The sequence below is a fragment of the Brassica napus genome, chromosome C5 (genome assembly GCF_020379485.1).
Source record: "Brassica napus cultivar Da-Ae chromosome C5, Da-Ae, whole genome shotgun sequence".
NCBI lineage: Eukaryota > Viridiplantae > Streptophyta > Magnoliopsida > Brassicales > Brassicaceae > Brassica > Brassica napus.
Window position 1 is genome coordinate 41,524,382 of NC_063448.1, and position 20,951 is coordinate 41,545,332.

At 37.2% G+C, this 20,951-nt stretch overlaps 3 protein-coding genes across 4 annotated transcripts; 1 reads left to right on the forward strand and 2 right to left on the reverse strand.

Moving 5' to 3' along the window:
* The first annotated feature begins 4,675 nt into the window (after positions 1–4,675).
* Positions 4,676–6,140, forward strand: LOC125587759. The gene is made up of 2 exons (XM_048758854.1): positions 4,676–5,708; positions 5,801–6,140. The coding sequence occupies exons 1-2, from the start codon at positions 4,969–4,971 to the stop codon at positions 5,808–5,810; spliced, it is 750 nt and encodes a 249-aa protein (XP_048614811.1). The 5' UTR covers positions 4,676–4,968; the 3' UTR covers positions 5,811–6,140.
* Positions 6,141–15,003: 8,863 nt separating this feature from the next.
* LOC106401490 (nifU-like protein 4, mitochondrial) lies at positions 15,004–16,987 on the reverse strand. The gene is made up of 6 exons (XM_013842018.3): positions 16,632–16,987; positions 16,387–16,554; positions 16,141–16,316; positions 15,683–15,786; positions 15,488–15,599; positions 15,004–15,333 (listed from the first exon to the last, which is right to left on the reverse strand). The coding sequence occupies exons 1-6, from the start codon at positions 16,849–16,851 to the stop codon at positions 15,262–15,264; spliced, it is 852 nt and encodes a 283-aa protein (XP_013697472.1). The 5' UTR covers positions 16,852–16,987; the 3' UTR covers positions 15,004–15,261.
* On the reverse strand, positions 16,983–19,195 carry LOC106401489 (organelle RRM domain-containing protein 1, chloroplastic). 2 transcript variants are annotated; one of them, XM_013842017.3, is made up of 9 exons: positions 18,791–19,195; positions 18,597–18,694; positions 18,304–18,514; positions 18,121–18,218; positions 17,976–18,041; positions 17,760–17,837; positions 17,530–17,598; positions 17,330–17,436; positions 16,983–17,247 (listed from the first exon to the last, which is right to left on the reverse strand). In XM_013842017.3, exons 1-9 carry the CDS (start codon positions 19,171–19,173, stop codon positions 17,161–17,163), a joined length of 1,197 nt encoding a protein of 398 aa, XP_013697471.2. In that variant the 5' UTR covers positions 19,174–19,195; the 3' UTR covers positions 16,983–17,160. The 2 variants fall into 2 exon arrangements, with proteins under 2 accessions (XP_013697471.2, XP_013697470.2); XM_013842016.3 differs by having other exon boundaries at positions 18,597–18,697; positions 18,791–19,188.
* Between the last annotated feature and the right edge of the window lie 1,756 nt (positions 19,196–20,951).

Here is a 20,951-nt window from a genome sequence, read left to right on the forward strand (position 1 = left end):
TCTGTGAGATTACTCACAAAATGCTACACGGCGACACCTTCACTTACAACACTCTTATCCATGGCTATTGTAAAGTGGGGAAATTAGTGTCACCCAAAAGGTTATGAGGCGGATGTCCGAGTCTTGCGTGCCTGGTGATATCACTACCTTCAACATTTTGTTAGATTGTTTATGTGATATTGGGATGATTGAGAAAGCGCTGACGATTGTTAATTCATTACCATGGAATTGTTTTGTAGTCTCAACCTTAAAGAAGTGAAGCCTGATGTTGTAATGTACCGGACAATGATCTATGGGTTGTGTAGGAAAGGCCTACGACATGAAGCAGATGTGATGTATAGACAAATGACAGCAGATGAGTTCCTGCAGTTATTGTACAATTTGTAGAAATTCTTGTATTTATTTCTATAACCTTTTTGAATATAACATGATGAATGCAAGAATCTTGATAAAATGTCACAGGGGCGACGATTTGATGTCACATTTGAGACTTGGTAATGCAGATTAACCTCACACAAGCGGTTCACATCCTATAAATGGGAGATTATCTGTAAAACGATGAGCTACGAGAAAACCAACCGGAGCATATGAGGCAAAGCTCCAAAACTTTTTATTTATACAATGTGACATTATTCCAAATCCTATAAGTTAAATTTGGTTGACTGATCAATTAAATGGGTTGATCCGGTTAAGTGAATTAAATCCTTACATCATATGCATGTGTTTGAACATAACCACGCCAAGATGACGAGATACATTTGAATGATGATTGAAGTAGTCATTGAGGTTTTGTTCCACTGAGATTTGATGTACCACAAAGAATTTGCTATACCCATTTATTAATCAATTTTCTCAGATCAACCAAACTGAAAACTTCATAAATCGAACAAAGAGCCACATAGATAGCCTTACTAATGATTAGAGGTGATGTTACGTAAAGACCAACGTGTCCACCTTAAGAGTTAATCTACTACCAAAGCATCTAAGGGCATGATTATCGGCGTCACAAACCGCGTCCTTACCGAATTAAACCGAAAAATTAAATCGAAATGAAATAAAATGAAGAAAACGTATGTTAATTAAGAATTTTTTGTCTCCGTCCTTAATGGCACGTGTCATCGCGCAAGTGAGTGTGCGGATTAGGGTTGGGAAAGCGGAGTCGAGTCATTCTCATCCTCTCCCTTCTCTCTCTCGACGGCGATCTCGGTCTCACCCCGTTCCCTCTCCCGATCTCTGTCTGACCCGAACCGTTATCTCCCCCGATCTCTGTCTCAGCCATTTCCTCTCTCGAGCTCTATCTCCGCCGTTCCCTCTCTCGGCCGATCTATCTCCCCGGCTCTGTCTCCCGACGTTTCCTCTCTCTCTCGATCTGTCTCTCGAGCTCTATCTCCGCCGATCTATCTGTCTCCGCCGATCTATCTCTCCGGCTCTGTCTCCCGACGTTTCCTCTCTCTCCCGATCTGTCTCTCGAGCTCTATCTCCGCCGATCTATCTGTCTCCGCCGATCTATCTCTCCGGCTCTGTCTCCCGACGTTTCCTCTCTCTCCCGATCTGTCTCGCGAGCTCTATCTCCGCCGATCTATCTGTCTCCGCCGATCTATCTCTCCGGCTCTGTCTCCCGACGTTTCCTCTCTCCGCTGAGTCATCTCTCTGCCGTTTAATCTCTCCGCCGGTTGGAATCGAAATAAGGTAACGCTCAATCCTCTGTCCTCGTCGTTGTAACCGATTGTATGTGGTTGTTTTATATTTTATCGTGGGTGATGTTTGTGATTGTATGTGGTTGTTTGTGATTGAATCATGGGTGATGTGTGAAAGAAAAATTCTTGTTAGTTTATCAGTGATTGAGGAACTCGTAGTAGATGATTAGTTTGAAACTGATAGCACTAGATGATGAATTGAACTACATAAACTTGATAAAATTCGATTCTCTTTGAAACTGATAGTAGTAGATGATTAATTGAACTCTATAAACTTGATAAAATTCATTTTTTTTTTAAACTGATAGTACTAGATGGTGTTCGATTTCGAAATGTTGTGTCTGGTTTCTTCTCGTTCGTTCCTGGATAGTTTCTGACTGAGAAGTTGTATAGTTGTTAATAAGCAATTAAACATAATACTAAGATGTTAAGTTTGTTCATAACTGTGATAGGTGTTAATAAGTTTGTTCTCAAACTGCTTCGTAACTGTGAGAGGAGGTTATTTCTCGTGTCTTGTTGCTACTGTTGATTGAATTGTAGTTTGTTTGAAACGAAATTCAGTAATCAATTTAGTCAACTTGTTAAGTTCCACTTGATAGCTTTTAAGTTGCGTAGTCTGTAATAACTTTTGATTAGACAACGGTAGTTTATGGTTGAGCATTAACACTATAACTTATTACACTTAACACTTGCACCTATTTAACCCCAACCATCCAACATCTTCTTTACTCAGCTCTCGACTTAGCTAAAACCAGTAACCAAATAGTTTTTTCCTCTATAATCCCTTCTCTGTAGTAATTGCCATGGATTCAAGGAATCCATATAGCCAGTCCGCTAGCTATCTAGGCCTTCTTCACAGTCAACAACCAAGTGTTGTCCATGAAAACTTTCCTTTTGAAAGTTTTCATTCTCGTACTGTTAACCTTGGAGCATCTGAACTCCCTCCTTTCAGTTCACAACAAACTGACCCTCCAACTCAACCTGAAGTCACACCTGTAGAGCGTAGGGAGAGAAAGAAATGGACCCCGGCTGATGACGAGGTTTTAATCAGTGCGTGGCTAAACACATCTAAGGATGCTGTTGTTGCAAATGATCAAAATGCACGGACCTTTTGGAAAAGAGTTGGAGAATATTATGCATCAACTCGTCATGCTACAAAGGGTGAGAAGAGGGAGCATATCCATTGTAAGCAAAGGTGGCACAAAATAAATGAGCTCACCAACAAGTTATGTGCCGCATTTGCTTCTGCAGAAAGACAACAAGCCAGTGGCCAGAATGACACTGATGTTCTGAAGCTTGCTCACCAGATCTTCTACGCTGATCATAACACCAAGTTTACTCTTGAACATGCATGGTGTGTGTTGAGGTTTGAGCAGAAATGGCTTAGCCTTAACACACCTAAACCCAGTGGCGGTTTAAAAACCTAAACCCAGTGGCAGTTTAAAGAGAAAAACGGGTGAGACAGGTTCCCAAGCGTCAAGCTGTGAAGTTGGTGATCATGAGACCCGGCCTGAAGGTGCTAAGGCTGCAAAGGCAAGAAGGAGTAGCTCTAAAGTGAGGGATCTTGATGAGGTTAAGACCATTTGGGAATTCAAGAAGGAGGATTTGGAGATGAAGGAGAAACTGTCAAAGCTGGCAATACTTGACACTCTCCTTGCTAAACAACAACCATTAAGTGAGGCTGAAGAAGTAGTTAAGAATAAGCTGCTTGCCTTGTATTTCTGAGAATGATGAACAACAATTCTCTGTTTTAAATCAGTGTTTGATCTCTGTTGGTTGATGTCTACTATTTGTGTTTAAATTAGTTCTCGTTTGCTTGATGTTATGCTGAATTATGTTTGAGTTTCTTCATGTAATGGACTCTGTTTTCTATCAATAATATCTATTATTTGTGTTTAAACTCTGTGTTGTTGGGTCTTGCATTCTTTCATTATGAACTCAATTATTTTTCTAATAATAACATCGACTATTTATGCAGGTTAAGTCAAACATGGGACTTGACTACAGCTATAGCCAGCCTTCGGAGTCAGAGGATTTGTTTTGTAACTCAGTAGACAGTGGTTACAGCGAAACAGATGATCTAATTCGACGTGACCAAGCTGAGATTAGCTTACAGGCTCGTTCATCAGTTCAGTACCCTCCCCAACCGGAGGTTGAGTTTGGCTTCCCGCAGATATGCTACTGTGGTGCTCAGCCTCTACTTGCAACATCTAACAGTCGGAATAATCAAGGTTAAATGTCGATATGCATAATCATATACTCATTTACTCTTCCGTAAGTGATCATTTACTTTTCCGTATTATCACCACAGGGAGAAGATACTACACTTGTTAGAATGCACATGATGGAGAGTGTCATGTATGGAAGTGGTGGGATGTAGCGGTGATGGAGGAAATGAGAGCCAGAGATAGACATGTGATTCAGCTGGCTGATAAGGTAGAAAATCTGACTCTTGCCATCGACTATGAGACTGAGCAGAAGATGGTTAGGCTACAGAAGCTTGTGTGTGATATAACCACGAAGAAATCTTTTTTTAGCACTAGGTTTGAGTACTTTGTAGGTGTTATGGTTCTCGTTTTGGTTTTAATAGGAATGTTGTTGTGTCTTGTGTAATGTGACTTGATGAGCACTCATGGATTTGTAATATGTTATTGTGGTTTAATTTGAAGATGGACTTGTTGATACTTGTTATTCTCGTGACCTTGCCACTCACGAGCACACAGCACACACTGACGAGCACACAGCACACAACACACACTGACGAGCACACAGCACACATTCTCGTGACCTTGTTATTCACCAAAGTCACATGATTTGTTTGTTTCTTCACCAATTACACTGCCAAAATGTCAGAAAACATTACACTCCAAAGTCACATGCTTTGTTTCTTTCTTCACCAAAGTCACAAGATGAAATAAAGAGTAATTAGTATCACGGGGGATTGAGAAGAGTCACTCGAACTCCCTATAAGTAACATCCTTCTTCTCCCACTTAAATTTGCACTTCTCCTCACGTTCATAACATTTTCTCTCATTTGCAAAATTTAAATGGTTTCTTCTTCTCATTATCATTACCACAAAGGTGATGATGATGAATTTGATTCTATTTTTGAGGATATATATGAAAATCTCGATTTTATTCCGGAACCAAAAGAGCGAAAAAACTTATTTTTATCGAGAGAAACCGGGAAGAAGGCCACAACAACCTCTGGAATAATTATTTTAGCGACACTCTGACATATCCGCACAATTTATTCCGGCGACGGTTTCGAATGAACAAGCCCTTGTTCTTGCGTATTGTGCATCGTCTCTCTACAGAAGTAGAGTATTTTCAACCAACAGAAGATGCAGCCGGACGGTCTGGTCTATCACCGCTCCAGAAATGTACCGCAGCAATTCGTCAATTGGCGTATGGAGGTGGGGCTGATGCCATTGACGAATATGTACGACTTGGTGAAACAACAGCTCGAAAATGTTTACACCAATTTACCGCCGGAATAATCCACTTTTTTGGCGATGAATACCTCAGACGTCCCACACAAGAGGATCTTCAAAGACTACTCCATGTGGGAGAACAACGTGGATTCCCCGGGATGGTTGGCAGCATCGACTGTATGCATTGGGAGTGGAAGAATTGCCCCACCGCTTGGAAAGGAATGTATTCACGAGGAACCGGAAAACCAACAATTGTGTTGGAGGCGGTTGCTTCGTATGACCTTTGGATATGGCACGCTTTTTTTGGAGCTCCAGGTACTATGAACGATCTTAATATTCTTGATCGATCACCTGTTTTTGATGACATTATTAACGGAATAGCTCCAAAAGTTAACTTCTATGTGAACGGAAGGGAGTACCATTTGGCTTACTATCTGACGGATGGTATTTATCCAAATTGGGCGACTTTTATTCAATCTATCCGACTGCCACAGGGTCCGAAAAATTCTTTATTTGCTAAAAACCAAGAAGCCGTCCGAAAAGATGTTGAGCGTGCGTTTGGGGTCCTCCAAGCAAGGTTTGTCGTTGTTAGAAATCCATCTAATTTATGGGATAAAAGTAAAATAAGAAATATTATGAGAGCATGTCTCATTCTCCATAATATGATAGTCCAAGATGAACGAGATTCACAGACTCTAGAGGAATTTCAAGATGAGGATTTTACATTTGCCGTTAAAAAGACTACAAAACACGGCAATAGAATTTCTCGTCGCAAAGAAGTTCGGGATCCACACATTCATCAACAATTAAAAGAAGATTTGATAGAAAATATATGGGATAAATTTGGAGATCTTCAATAAAATTGTTTGCTTGCCCAATCTACAAATTCAATAAAAATGTTTGTTTGCTTTTATTTATGTTCTTTGTAAAAAAATTTCCAAACTTTGTACTTTTATTATGTTTTCAATTTTAATGTAATATGTTTTATTTTAATGTAATATGTTTTATTTTTATGTAATAAAATTAAAATAATTAATTAATTTACTAACTTCAAAATACTAATAAAATAATCTAAAAATTCTACAAAAGTCCTACCAATAATCTACATTTTTAGGTTTGTCCTTGACTAAAACTCTTAACATCAAAATACTAATTAAATAACCTAGGGACTCAAAGATTAGTCCTACCAATAATCATACCCTAAGAGCTGAGATTGCCTTCAATCATGGTGATGCCTGAATAGAAGATAATAAAGCATATGTTTCAGAGCCGGAAATGATATATATATTTATTTTTAGGGCCAAAAGGACATAAATTATATGTCGCTTTACTGGTAAGAACGTTAGGTTATATATAAAAAATGAAGGGCTCGAATTCCTTAGATGCAGTTTTAGTCTTTAAAAAAATAAAGATAAAAGGACCAAAAAAAATTTAGCTTCTCGGCCAAAAATATTCAGGCTCAGCTCTGCTTTCAATCACATGCAAACGTAGAAAAAAGCCTCCCTCTTCCCACATTGCTTCACCAAATAATCTCCCATTCTGATCCTTTATGGTGCATTTGTTTGCGCTCATTATAATCCCATAGTCTTCCTGCGTCAACTGACCAGCAGTCAAAATGTTTCTATCAATCTTGGGAACAAAAAACACATTCTTGATCATCTTCTTCTTCCCTTTGTAAGTCACCATCACTACATCCCCTATACCTTCGGACATGATGCTTTCCGCATTAATGAACTTGATCTGAGCCTTGTGTGTTCTGTCTAAACTCGTGAAATACTTCTCATGTGGACTCATGTGATTCGATGTTGTGGTATATATCATCCACATGTCATCATCATACGTCCTAGGACCTATATCGAATGCCAACGTTTGATACTCAGGTAGTACTACTTCTTTAGATTGTGATGATGCTCCTCTAGAACCAAGGTAGCTCAGATATCAAATCTTATGAACACAAGAATGTGAAACTCAAATAATAAACTCTTCATATTAATCTCTCGATGCTTTAGAAAATCACTCAAAACTAAAGTTCTCACAAACTCATAAAACTCACAAGTTATGCAACACCCTTGCATCCCCTTATATATTACTTATAATTTCCTAAACTCATTAGGTAACACAAATAGATATTTTCCCAATCCTTAAAGATATCCATTAACACATTAGGATTAGGTAGCTTGCATTTCAAGTTACTTCAAGCTTACTTCAACATTCTCCCCCTTAAGCTTGAAATCATTTTCACTCAAGTCTTGAACACCAACAAAATTTCTCATCTCCTTGAACTTGATCCTTCCAAGTACTTTTGTCAAAATGTCGGCTCTTTGTTCTTCTCCGGGTACATGCTGAACTTCGATAAGATCACTTTCAACACATTCTCGTATAAAGTGGTACTGTCTATGTATATGCTTGCTTCATCCATGGAACACGAGATTCTTTGTAAGAGTGATGGCAGACTTGTTATCTATTCGAATTGTCAATTTCTCTTGTGCTCGTCCAACAACTTCTCTATAAAGATCCTGAAGCCAAATTGCATGTTTAGCTACTTCGGTTGCTGCTATAAATTCAGCTTCACAAAATGATAAGGCCACAGTTTCTTGCTTTTGGGAACACCATGTTATTGGACTGTCTTCAAGATAGAAGACGTGACCTGCAGTACTGCGACCATCATCGTCATCTACGGCATGTGAGCTATCGCTATACCCAACAAGTTTTGTCAACCCCATCTTCTCTACTCGTTTGAACGTAAGGCCGTACGTTAATCTTCCCTGCAAATACCTGAGAACCTGCTTCAGAGCCGAACCATGTGTCTCATTAGGCTGCTGCATCTATCTCGACAAAACTCTGACACAATAACTCAGATCGGGCCGCGTATGAAGCAGATATCTAAGGCACCCGATGTTTCTCTTGTACTCCCCTTCATTTATATCCTTCTCCTCTTCACCTTTAGAAAGACGTAGACCAGGATCCATTGGAGCATGAATGGCATTGAAATCTTCCATCTTGGTTTCACTTACGATTTTCTTCGCATATCTCTCATGCTTCAACGTGATACCATGCTCGTTTTGACACACTTCTATACCAAGATAATAGGTCAATCGCCCTAAGTCACTCATCTCGAATATGTTCGACCTTCTCTCTTTAAACTCTCGTATTGCTTCATGACTCGTTCCTGTAATAAGAAGATCGTCCACATACACGGCGATAAGAAGAACATGATCCTTTTCTCGACTTCGATATAACGCTGGCTCTTTAGTGCACTTTACAAAGTTTAGTTGCTCTAGGACTTTGTTTAACTTCTCGTTCCACGCCTTGGGTGCCTGCTTCAAACCGTAAAGAGCCTTGTTTAACTTATACACCTTACTCGCTTCTCCTTTGATCACAAAACCTTCGGGTTGAGAGACATAAACCAATTCCTTTAGATCGCCGTGTAGGAACGCTGTTTTAACGTCTAGGTGATGTACTTTCCAACCATTCGATGCAGCCAAGGGTAGGATGAAGCGGACAGTCTCAATACGCACCACTGGAGCGAATACTTCCTCATAGTCGACTCCATGTCTCTGAATATATCCCTTCACATCAAGTCTGGCTTTATATTTGTTGATGCTTCCATCTGAGTTTCTTTTGACCTTAAAAACCCACTTGAGCCCGATTGCTTTTGCACCACTCGGAAGATCCACCAAATCCCATGTCTTGTTCTTTATAATCGATGTGATCTCGTCTTGACAAACATCTCTCCATACCTTCTCTTCCTTTGCTTCATCATAATCCCATGGTTTGTCGTTTAGAAGGAGCAGTAGACGCTCGCTTTTAACTTCAGCCAGTAATATATAGTCGTCCAAATACCCTGGCCTTTTGCTCTCTCTCGATGATCTTCGTAGGATAATATGATCAAGTGTGTCTTCTTCTTCTTCAACAGTAGGTGCAACTTCGTCGACAGCTTCTTCTCATTCTTTGTTACCAACAACATGAGATATGTTGGCGTCTTCTCTTTCGATGCCGTTGTTTCCAAAGTCTCTGAAATCAAGTTCAAATCTTCCAGGTTCGCCATATTCCTCTGTTTCGATGGCCTTCCAGTTCCACCTTTCGCTCTCCTTAAAGACAACATCTCTACTTACCACTATTTTCTTATTGATCGGATCAAGCAATCTATATGCTTTTGATCCTGGCTCAGTTCCGAGATGGACAAGTTTTCTTGATCTATCATCGAGTTTCCTCAGATGCCATGCTTCTATCTTGGCATAGCCTATACATCCAAACAAACGTATATGCTCCACATTCGGCTTCTTCTTCTTGAACACTTGATAAGGCGTCTGTGTGATCAACACTCTCGTCACGAATATATTAATGAGATATGTGGCATGCCTTAAAGCCTTACCCCATAAATAATTAGGCATACTCATGTTCTTCAAGATGCTCTTTGTCATCCCTAGAAGTGTTCTATTTCTTCTTTCTTCCACCCCGTTCTATTGAGGAGAGTAAGGAGCTGTTAAGTGTTTAATTATGCCGGATTTTTCGCAAAAAACTTGGATATCTCCTGAAGTGAACTCACCGCCACGGTCTGTTCTAAGCGTTTTGGTCATAGCTCATGTCTCTTTTTCGACTATCGCCTTAAGCTTCTTAAACTTCTCAAAGGCTTCTCCTTTCTCCTTAAGTAGAACGGACCACATGTAGCGTGAGTGATCATCAACAAGAATGAAGATATACCTGTTCTTCGCTGGTGTAATGGGTCCACAGAGGTCCCCATGTAGGAGCTCTAGTACATTACTCGCGCGATATATGGTTGCTTTTGGAAATGCATGTCTTTCTTGCTTCCCAAGCAAACATGTTGAGCATGTATCCTTCTCGATCTTCATCTTAGGCATTCCATACACGAGTTCCCAGTTGATCATTGATCCCATCGAATATTTTCATATATGCCCAAGCCTTGTGTGCCACTTTTCGGATTCTCCTTGCGCGATTGTTTGAAGGCACATCGTATTATCTCTGTCTAGGAGTACTTTGTATAACCTATTCTTCGACCTCTTGGCTCTTGCTATTAGTCTTCCATCTTTATCGTGTAATGTAAGGTACTCTTCTCTCATTCGCACATCACAGCCCGATTCCGTTGCTTGTCCGAGACTAATGATGTTGCTTCGCAAGTCTGGTATGTAATAGACATCGGCTAAGATTTTATTTTCTCCATCTTTGGTAAGAAACATAACTGGACCTTTTCCTTTTATGTCGATGCGTGAATCATCTCCGAAACGTACCTTGCCTGAAACAGATTCATCGATAGACTTGAAATAGCTTATGATTCCAGTCATATGATTACTCGCGCCGTTGTCTAAATACCAAACATTCTCTCCTACCGAGCTTGTTTCAAAGTCGCTAGGGTGTATGTTCTTCTCGTTTAAGAGAATAACTTCATGCATCATCAGATCTTCGGCTTCTTGTGTGTTGTCATCTTTAGTTTCTCGTGCTTCTTGCAGTTTTAACAGTCGATCAGGGCCATCCATGGCGAAGTGACCATTTTTGCCGCACTGGAAACATGTTATTTTGGACATGTCTCGATCACGATCATAGTTGTAGCGTCCGCGGCCTCTTCCCCTGTTATAAAATCGTGCTCCTCGTTCTCTGCCTATATAATTATTGTAATCTTGATTCGGTTGATTCGGTTGATTCTCGGAAGTTTCATACATTAACTTGGTCTGATTGTCTTGTGCCTCTTCTTCTTCTTCAGCTACCCGTTCTTCATATGTCTTAAGACGTCCAATGATGTTTTCAAACGTTGTGATCTTAAGATCGAGTACTTGTTCCAAAGAGACAACAATGTGTATATACTTTCTCCGAGGAAGACTCTTAAGAAACTTCTTAACGAGTTTGGATTCTTCAATATTATCTCCCAATGCGGCTTTTGACGATATCTCGAAAAAATTTCCAACAAAATCATCAATGGTCTCCATGTCTCTCATCTTTAAACGGCCGAACTCAGCCATTAGTGTTTGCAGACGAGCTTCTCAAACCCTTTATGTTCCCATTTGTCTTGCTTTGATTGCCTCCCAAACTTGTTTCGCTGTGTCGAGTTCTCCTACCTGCAAGATTAGTGCTTCGGGTATGGACTGGAAGAGTAATGATGTGGCCATGTCATTCTTATCGCTTTCTTTGGATTCATTGGCAATGACCTCCCATACTTTGTGTACGTTTAGTAACACCTTGATCCTCATAGCCCAGACTGTGTAATTGGTTGCATTCAACATCGGAAAATTGATTGATGAAGGGCCTCCTCCTTCCTTCCGTTGAGCGGTTGACGTCGTCGTAATATCTCCCATGGCGTTTGATCGTCTTCGGAAGCTATGATACCAATTCTAGAACCAAGGTAGCTCGATATCAAATCTTATGAACACAAGAATGTGAAACTCAAATAAGAAACTCTTCTTATTAATCTCTCAATGCATTAGAAAATCACTCAACACTAAAGCTCACACAAACTCATAAAACTCACAAGTTATGCAATATAACTTATAATTTCCTAAACTCATTAGATAACACAAATAAATATTTTCCTAATCCTTAAAGATATCCCTCATACATTAGAATTCAATTAGGTAGCTTGCATCTCAAATTACCTCAAGCTTACTTCAACAGCTCCAACCTCCTTTTGTCTTTTCAACATTCTACATATGGCATCCGCTGGTAATGATTCAAGCACACCAAGATGCTTACGAAGTCTGTTAAAAGTCTGAAGATTATCATCATCACATGAATCTGACAGAGAGGTGAACAATTTAGTTATAGCTTCACAATCAGACGATGATCCAACCTCCAGTACCTTCAAAAGTTTATCAAAGGTCTCCACTGGCAATGATTCAAACATATCAAGAAGCAAAAGAAGACGGCTAAAAGACAGATTCTGCATGGCCATGAGTTGGTCCCCCACCGGAACAGCACCATCATATGAATCTGAGAGCGAGATTAGCTTGGTTGTAGCTTGAAATTTGGATTTGGTATCTGCAAAAAGAGGATCAGTAGAGATCTTCAAAACTCTATCAATGTATGATGAGAAGCGTTCTCTAAAGTCGATTTGAAGTTGTTCAAAGTCCTTTTGCAACTTGGCTTGCTCGTTGCTTTCTTGTAGAAGGTCCCAAAGATCTTTGGCTGAAGCAGCGTCGAGTGTCTGTCTGAAAACAGAATCTGGTACAGAACATTGCAATATGTGGATAGCTTTGGTGTCTTTTACGACAAAGTCTCTCCATGGTGAAAGATCTTCGGCTTGAATCGTGGCTGCTAACTCTGGCATTCTCAGTGGATTAGGTGGGGCTACGTTCTCAACGACGTCCCAAAGCCCTCTCTCCACTAGGGTAGCTTTCATGATTGGAGCCCAAGCTTCATAGTTTAGGTCATCGAAAACAACTTCTTGTGGAGTCGGTTCGTTCGCTGTCGCCATAGCTGTGATCGTCAAGGTTTCTCGGCTTTTCTCTTTGTAAATTATATGTACTAGGTTAAGACGGGACCTTGGGCTATATATATATATATATATAATATTACTTTATGTATTATATGTTTTTACATGTTATGAATAATAAATATATATTGAATAATTAAAAGTCACTAACTATTACATATATAATTAAATTGATAAGATATGTAATTAAATTTAAATGATTTAACATAAATATTATTGTTTATTCAATGATGTTTTCTACTCGTATGTTTTTTTGATCATTTATATCTTTTATAGCAAAAATTTTAAATTATTGATAACAAAACTTTCATTGTGAGATTAATAATTTTAGTAATTTTAAATTTTTAAAAAATTAAGTTTTCAATGTTCGTTCAAAGTAAATTACTAAAATATTTATGTATTTTATATGATTTATAATTTAATTTAAAACATATATATATACAGTATTCTTTAATCTTAATAATTAATTAAATTAGACTTTTACTTATATGATTTTGTAAACATTTGTATTTTATCATAACAAAGATTTTAAACCATGGATCACAAAATTTAAATGTGAGACTTTTAACAGTTTTAGTAATTTATAGTTGTTTCTAAAAATTCAAAATATAACATATACAGAAAAATCTAAATTTTTATTATATGGTTATTGTGGTTTTTTTATTTATTTTAATAGTTTAAAATTAAACAAATACTAGGATAAGACCTGCTCCTTGCGCAGGATAAATTTATATGAAAATTATTTAAGAAATATCGTATGGAAAACAATTTATGTTATTGATCGAATTAATATATTTGGCCCTTAAACAATTTTTTAGAACCTTTTTTGTTAATTACATAATTTTTTTACTAATGAACTGATCTCATTTTTAAAAATATTTTAGCTCAAAAAATTATTTATCGCATAAAAACCTAACGTTTAGGCCGAAGAATCTCATGCCTACTATTTGGTTACAATGAAACTATGTTATGAGAAGTTTACGTTCACGTGTCAATCCTATCTATCTTCGATATTTTTCTCTTTTTTGTGTCATTTTGGTTATTGCTCGATATAAATATTGACTTTTGAGTTTATTCTCATTTCTTTTTTTCTATTTTGGCCTGAGATGTAGAAAATGTTTAAGATTCAAAAATATTAAAGAGATACATACTTAGGTTAAGATCTGCGCCTTGTGCAGAATAAATACTTATTTTATATTTTTTGCATATTATGAAATAATAAAATAATAATTATATATATTAAATAACTAAGAAATCAGTTACTATTATGTAATAAATTGGCTTGTACATATAAATCAAATGATCGCTCTTGTTTATTCGCAATCATTTTAGAATAAATAAATCAAAACAATCAATCTTATCTATTGTATATGATATATAATTAAATTTAAACGATATGAAGTATATATATTAACATAGACACCTATTAAAATAAAATTATTTATTTATATGATTTTATTATCATTGTATCTTATTATAGAAAAAAATTTAAACATTGATCACAAAAGTTTATGTGAGACTTTTAACAGTTTTAGTAATTTATACTCTTTTTGAAAAATTCAAAATACAACATATACAAAAAATCTAAATTTTTAATATATGATTAATGTAATTGTAATTTATTTTAATAGTAAAAAATAAACAAAAATGATAGAAAGCATACAAATTATTAGTAAATCTTCATTATTTAAAATCATTAATTACTATATATATCATAATCACATTAGGTAATTCCGTAGGTTTTAGTTAAGGAAATAATATATAATAAATAGTCATCTTGCTTTAGTTAATATCATATGATATCATATAGTTGGTATTAAATGTTTCTAGTAAGATATAAAAATCGAATTGGACCAACATGTTTTTCAATTTCAATGTGAGATTGACACGTATGACTAATTAACTACCTAATTGATTGACACATAAGCAAGATGTTTTTTTTAATTATTACAAAATTGAGGTTACATCTTTTCAAATGTTCCTCAATTAATATATAGGGGACAATATAAGATACAATATTTTTTTATTAAATCTTTATTATTCAAAATCATTAATTGTCATATATACTTTTGTCACATTAGGTAATTCTGTAACTTTTATTTAAGGAAATATTAAAGAACATTAATAATGAATTTATGGTTAGATTAATAAAAAATTTATTATATAATTAGATGGACTAACTTATTTCTGTAATGATTGTGCTGTAATGATTGTGCCTGCAAGTTGCTGCATTGTCATTATGTTAGGACGTTCCAGCAGAATAAGAACACAGAGGGTTTGTGTTTGCGAGGGTGAGGGTGAGAGTGAGAGATAAAGATATAATCTTGTGATTTAGTGGATTGCTTGATGCCTGTGGAAGAGGCCTAAACCTCAAGTTTATAACTAAAATACATTCTTCAAATCTGATATATAGTGGCCGGCTAAAAGAAAATTGGTCCAATGAGTACTTAAAATATATTTTCTTGTACGAAACCATCCAAAAAAACTTATTCCTGTAGGTTAAACGCATGTTACAAACCAGATCAACTAGTGATCTCTCAGAACATTCTCGAGTGTAATTCAAAAGCCCGAAAAACACGACAAATCAAATTCAAAACGTGACAGAAAAGAGAGCACTCGCTCACTGGAATTTACTCTTCTGTACACTAAAAGAGGAAAAGTGCAGAGAAGCTTGAGGAGACGTCTTACTCTACTCTCTCACCTCTCCAGACAACGTTCCCTCCTCTTCTTCCCCATCGAACTCTTGTTCTACACCTTTCACCTGCACCAAATCTCTTTCATTAGAAGAAGAGTAGAGTCACCAGTTCTTGATTCTTCAATGGTTACTTAACACCACAACATTAACACAGACAGAGAGAGAGGTGTAGAACTATACAATCTATAGTAAGAAACTGCTTAGGAGGATCTAAACTTACCTCGGGTACATAATGCATCAGCATGTTTTCTATTCCAGATTTCAAAGTAACAGATGAGCTTGGACAACCGCTACAAGCTCCTTGCATCCTCAACTTCACTATTCCGCTTTCACTGTTCAACCCCCACCCAAATGATTTTACTAAAGAGATAAAAAGAACAAAGAGAGAGAGAGACCATAGAGGAAGTAAACTTACGGATCAAACCCACAATACTCAATGTCCCCACCATCATCTTGGACTGCTGGTCTGATGCGAGTTTCTAAGAGTTCCTTGATCATTGCTACGGTTTCAGAGTCATCCTGAATTACAAAAAAAAAAACACTTGTTACCCCCACATGCTTATCTACCATCCAATATATTAAACAATAAATTAACAGAAGAACATATTTATGGGAGAATGGTGACTCCCTCAATGAAAGTTTGTCAGGCAACAAAGCTACTACTTCAATATCCTAACTCATATTTCATCAGCTCACAAAAGCAACTGGCAAACTATAACTCTCAATTAACTCAATATTATGTAGAAGATATTGTTAGAGAATACACAGAAAACGAGCACAAACTAGATGAGAAAACAGACACCCTGACCAGAAGAATATGTAAAAGTATACTCTTCACAATACTAACTAAAGCAAAAATGAGAAGAGTTTTACCTCGTTGATGGCAGTGTCCTTGGCAGCAGCAGCTTGTGAGTCGAGAAACAAAGGCTGGCCAGAGGAGTAGAAATCCATGACAGCTGCAAATATCTCAGGCTTGAGGATATCCCACGATACATCATCAGACTTTGTCACAGTGACGAAATCAGACCCAAAGAAAACTCGAACCACACCTGCAAATATCAAAGAAAGAAGAATCACACACAGCACATTGAAAGACAGAGTAAACAGAAAACAAAATACCGTCAATGGAGTAAATGGACTTGGCTAATGGTGAGCCTAGAGCAGAACGAACGTTAGGGAAATCAGCACTTCCAACCTCCATGACTGGCTTTCCAGGATAAAACATGAGAGAAGAAGGATTCGGAGTAGATTGTGTTTGGATAAACATCGTCCTTCTCTGCCCCACCCCTGCTCCATGAGTTAGACCCTTAAAACAGACTGCTTTATCTGATATACGAAAGCAAACAACCAAAGAAGATCCAAACCTCCGAGAAAAGCCCATTTCTGAGGAAGTGAAAAAGTAGATCTCGAAGAGGAGGTGAGATCACGTGAATTGGTCGGAAAGTGCGTTGCCGCCGAGATGAAGATCGAGCGACGAGATACCAGAAGAAGAGACGAAGAAAGCTTACTACTTCCTCTAGAAATGATCTCACCACGACCACCCAGTCGCGAAAGAGAATTCACAATCCTCGCGATCCCTTTCATTGCTTCCTCGCCAGTTTAGGGTTTCGACCGGACCGGATTAAAAAGACGGAACCTTTTGTGACGCCGTGTGATGGATTGTTGTCGGAGAGAGAATTGTATTTGTCCTGAACTATTCACCGCTTAGGGGTCTATATGTAAATAGTGTACACACTGAGGATGAAAATTGACTTTTCAAAGAACAAGTCTTTTTTTTTTTTTTTTTTTTTTTCAACACCAAAGACAAAGTCTTTATGTTATTACAATCGGCAAAATTCTATGTTATAATGGATGAACAAAAAGGCATCAGCTTTGTCACTTTTCAACTAGTTTCTACAACTCAGAACTCGTCTCTCTTCTGTTGTGTCTGAAAGGTTTGGTCTTGGCTACATCCACTACTATCATCCACCCGTTTATAATCTGCGCAATAGAGAAACAACCAATAACATCTTGAGTCAAGTGTCTCTCCTTCTTTCTCTATCACATTCATGTTTAGCTTTACCTTTCCATTCATCTCTTTTAGTGCAACGCTGGCAGCTTCCTCTGTTGTGTACTCTATAAAGGCGTAACCTTTTGATCTCTTTGATATCTTATCCATAATGATTTTGACTGCAGATGGAAGTAACATAATAGGCTGTGATTTTCATTTCCCAGTGATATTTTTGAAGTGCGAATTGGATGGATAGTAAATCATAAGAGTACCTTCCACTAGTTCACCGAATCCTTCAAATGCTGCGCGCAATGTCTTCTCAGATGTGTAGAAAGACAGTCCTGAAAAGTTGAGAAAACCCAAGATACATGTTCTATCAGTAAATGCAAATCCCAATTGAGATGTGACCAAATGTATTAGGAGGAAGCATGAGTTTTTCTTTGTGTCACCTAGCAGATTCTGCCAATGTAATCAAAAGCATACATTCATTTCTCAAGCATACCAGTTATAAACAGCTTCTTAGTCTTAACAGGAGGAGACTCTGAACTTTCTCTAGAATCTTCTTGTGTACTATTATCGCCTTTAGGGAAAGGAAAGAGAATCAAATTACAACAATGTGAGATTCAGATTATACATAAATATCCATAAAAATCAGCTAAAAGGTAGGGCTGTTAAAGATTCTAGGCAATTTTGTTTTCTAAACGTAAGATTAGTAGACCTTCATAGTCTTTGTTTAGTGACTCGAAATTGTTGTCCGGAACAACAGCAAGAACACCAGGTACACCTGCATCAATCAAAACACCATTCCTTCATCTGTTAGCTTAATTCAGGTGAACAAAAACATTGTTGTCTGAATCACAAACCAGCTAACTCCTCGGCGCATGTTTCATCCAGATCACAACAAAAACCGTGTTTGGACTGCCACGAAACATGATAAAGACACATCTGTGCATCCTTTTCACTGCAAAGAAAGGCGTAAAACAATGCTGTTAAAATCTGAAAGTGACAATAGCTCCCCTAAAGACAGAATCAAACAAGAAACTCACTTCCACAAAACCTTGGATAACAACTGAACACAATGATCAACCATCTGTGCTTTAGTAACAATCCCGACTCCTGGCTTGTCTATCCGTACCATCCAATGTTTCACTGTCCCATGATCAAACAAGGAAACACCTGCCTGCTTCCCAATGCCGTAATTCTTATTCCCTGAGCTGTAATCCGCTTCAGGTCTAACAGATAGTACTCCAGGCAAGCCTAAGTTCATAGAACAGAGAATTAAAAACACCTAATTGACCAGAAAAGAAACAGAATTTGCAATAAACATATGAACACTCACTCACGAGCTGGCGTGAAGCATCTTCGTCGATATGACAACAAAACCCGAAATGGGTATCAAAGGAAGCATCATATATACTCATCTGCGCATCCTTTTCGCTGCAAAACAACATTGACAGTAAATAAGAAAATGTTAAAAGCACAAAAACTCAAAAAGAAACAAAAAGAAGAATGAGCAGAAGAAAAGAAACCTACTTGCCCAGCACTTTCGCAAGAATCTCGACATAGTAATCTACAATATCGGATTTTGAAGAAACCCCTTGTGGAGGTTTATCCAATACCACCATCCAATACGTGTTTCTGGAGAGAGTAGAAGAAGAAGAAGACGGTGCGGATACTGCAGAGGAGGAGTATACAAGGTGTGATGAGAAAGAGAGATGATTCTTCCGAAAATTTCCGAACTTTATGTTGGGAGAAAAAGAAGAAGAAGGGAATAATCGGTTATTGACAATGAGTGAAGAAGAGTTGGAGATGGGGAGGAAGAAGGAAGCGGAAGCAATAAGAGCTTCCATGGGAACTCCTTCAAGCTTCTTGCGAGAGCTTTGTTTCCTTTCCTCTGCTCTTTTCTTTGTTATCATTATTCAAACCGATAATTGAATTTAAACCAAATAGAGTCCAATTAGCATAATTTTTAGAAAATAAGATTATTGTCTTAAGCGTTCCAAAAAAAAAAGATTCTTGTCTTAAGATAACACATAAAAATAAGGGATAATTTGCCAAATGACTAAAATCTCAAAGGAAATTAAGTGAATGAATCTCGATCTTGCTCTGTTTGCCGGTCAGTCCTCTGGTTTTCAGAATCTGTACATGGTGAGTCTTCTCCTCCCTATGTGGTCATTCGGTTTGGTTAGGTGCTCGTGTCTCCATGTTTTGATCACATCATCCCAGCACTGGAACCTTGTGCCGCGGCGTTGTTGTCTTCCTATGGATGTGTTCTTCCGGCGTTGTGGTTTGGTTGGTCTGGAGAGCTTCGTGTGGACGTGGTAGTTGTCACTCGGCCTTCTTTTGTATAGGTTCTGTCGTTTCAGGTTTATTTTGCAGCATGTGTTTGTTGTTTTGGAATAAGGCTCGGCTGGCTCGTGGGTGTATTAGGTCTCTGGTCTAGCAGTCTGTACGTGTAGGAATCAAATTAGGAGGTTTTTAGCAAGCCGTTCTTGGGTGTGCCTATCTTAAAGACCTTTTCATCGGGTACGCCAATTTCTATCGGACTCATGATCTCATATTCACTGCAGTTCATCCTTTTGCGGCAAGCAACTTGCACCGACTCTGATGGTTCTTTCATGTGGGCTTTTAGCTGGTTGTATCTTCCCCTTCGTGTCCAGTTTGAGTTGTTGTTTAGTTAGTGTAGTTGTTTTTTATTTTATGTTTCTCGTTTTCTCTGTAATTCTGTCAAAAATTAAAATTAGTAATGATATTTTAACATTTTTACCAAAAAAAAAAAAATTAAGTGAATGACTATGATTTTGAAGTTATTGGAAAAATAACATTTAAACTTCAATTGATCCGGTTATACTCTTTGTTGGTATAAGTCACCGGTAACAAATGAAAATAAGATGACGTTGGCCACTACGTATCGGGCTCACATATAAGCATGTTCTTAAAACATAGAAAGCTTAAATGTTCTATTTCATATCACCAAAATAATATATGACATCCACTCTATGTCAACTCCTACAACCTAAATACTAAATTTTATCTGAACTCTGTCCCAAACTCTAAATACTAAACTTTAATCATTAAACCCTAAACTTAAATAGAAACCGTAAACTTAAATATAAATCTTAAACCCAAATAGAATGAAACACAATACATAGCATAGTACATATTGCTAAAATTATGAAATGTCTATAATTACATGAAAGTAGTTAATGTTGACCTCAGCCGTAGCCCTCACCTTCCCTAACCCTAATCACTAAATTCTAAACCCAAATATAAGCTCTAAACCAAAATATCAAAATCTAAAAAAATACAATATTATGTAATATTAAATTATATTATATAATATTACACGGTAAAATATAGATCATAGTACGATTTTACATGTTCAAAAATATGTAACAATAAAATTTAAGAAAATTAAAAACCATAAACCCAAATAGAAACCATAAACTCAAAAATCTTAAACTCAAATAGAGTGGAACACAATATATAGCATAGTACATATTGGTGAAATTATGAAATGTTTATGATTACATGAAAGCAGTTAATGTTGACTTTAAACGTACCCCTTACCTTCTAAATATTAAACTCTAAACTCTAATCAGTAAACTCTAAACCCAAATATAAACCCTAAACTCAAATATCAAAATCTAAAAAAAATATATAATATTATGAATATTAAATTATATTATGTAAT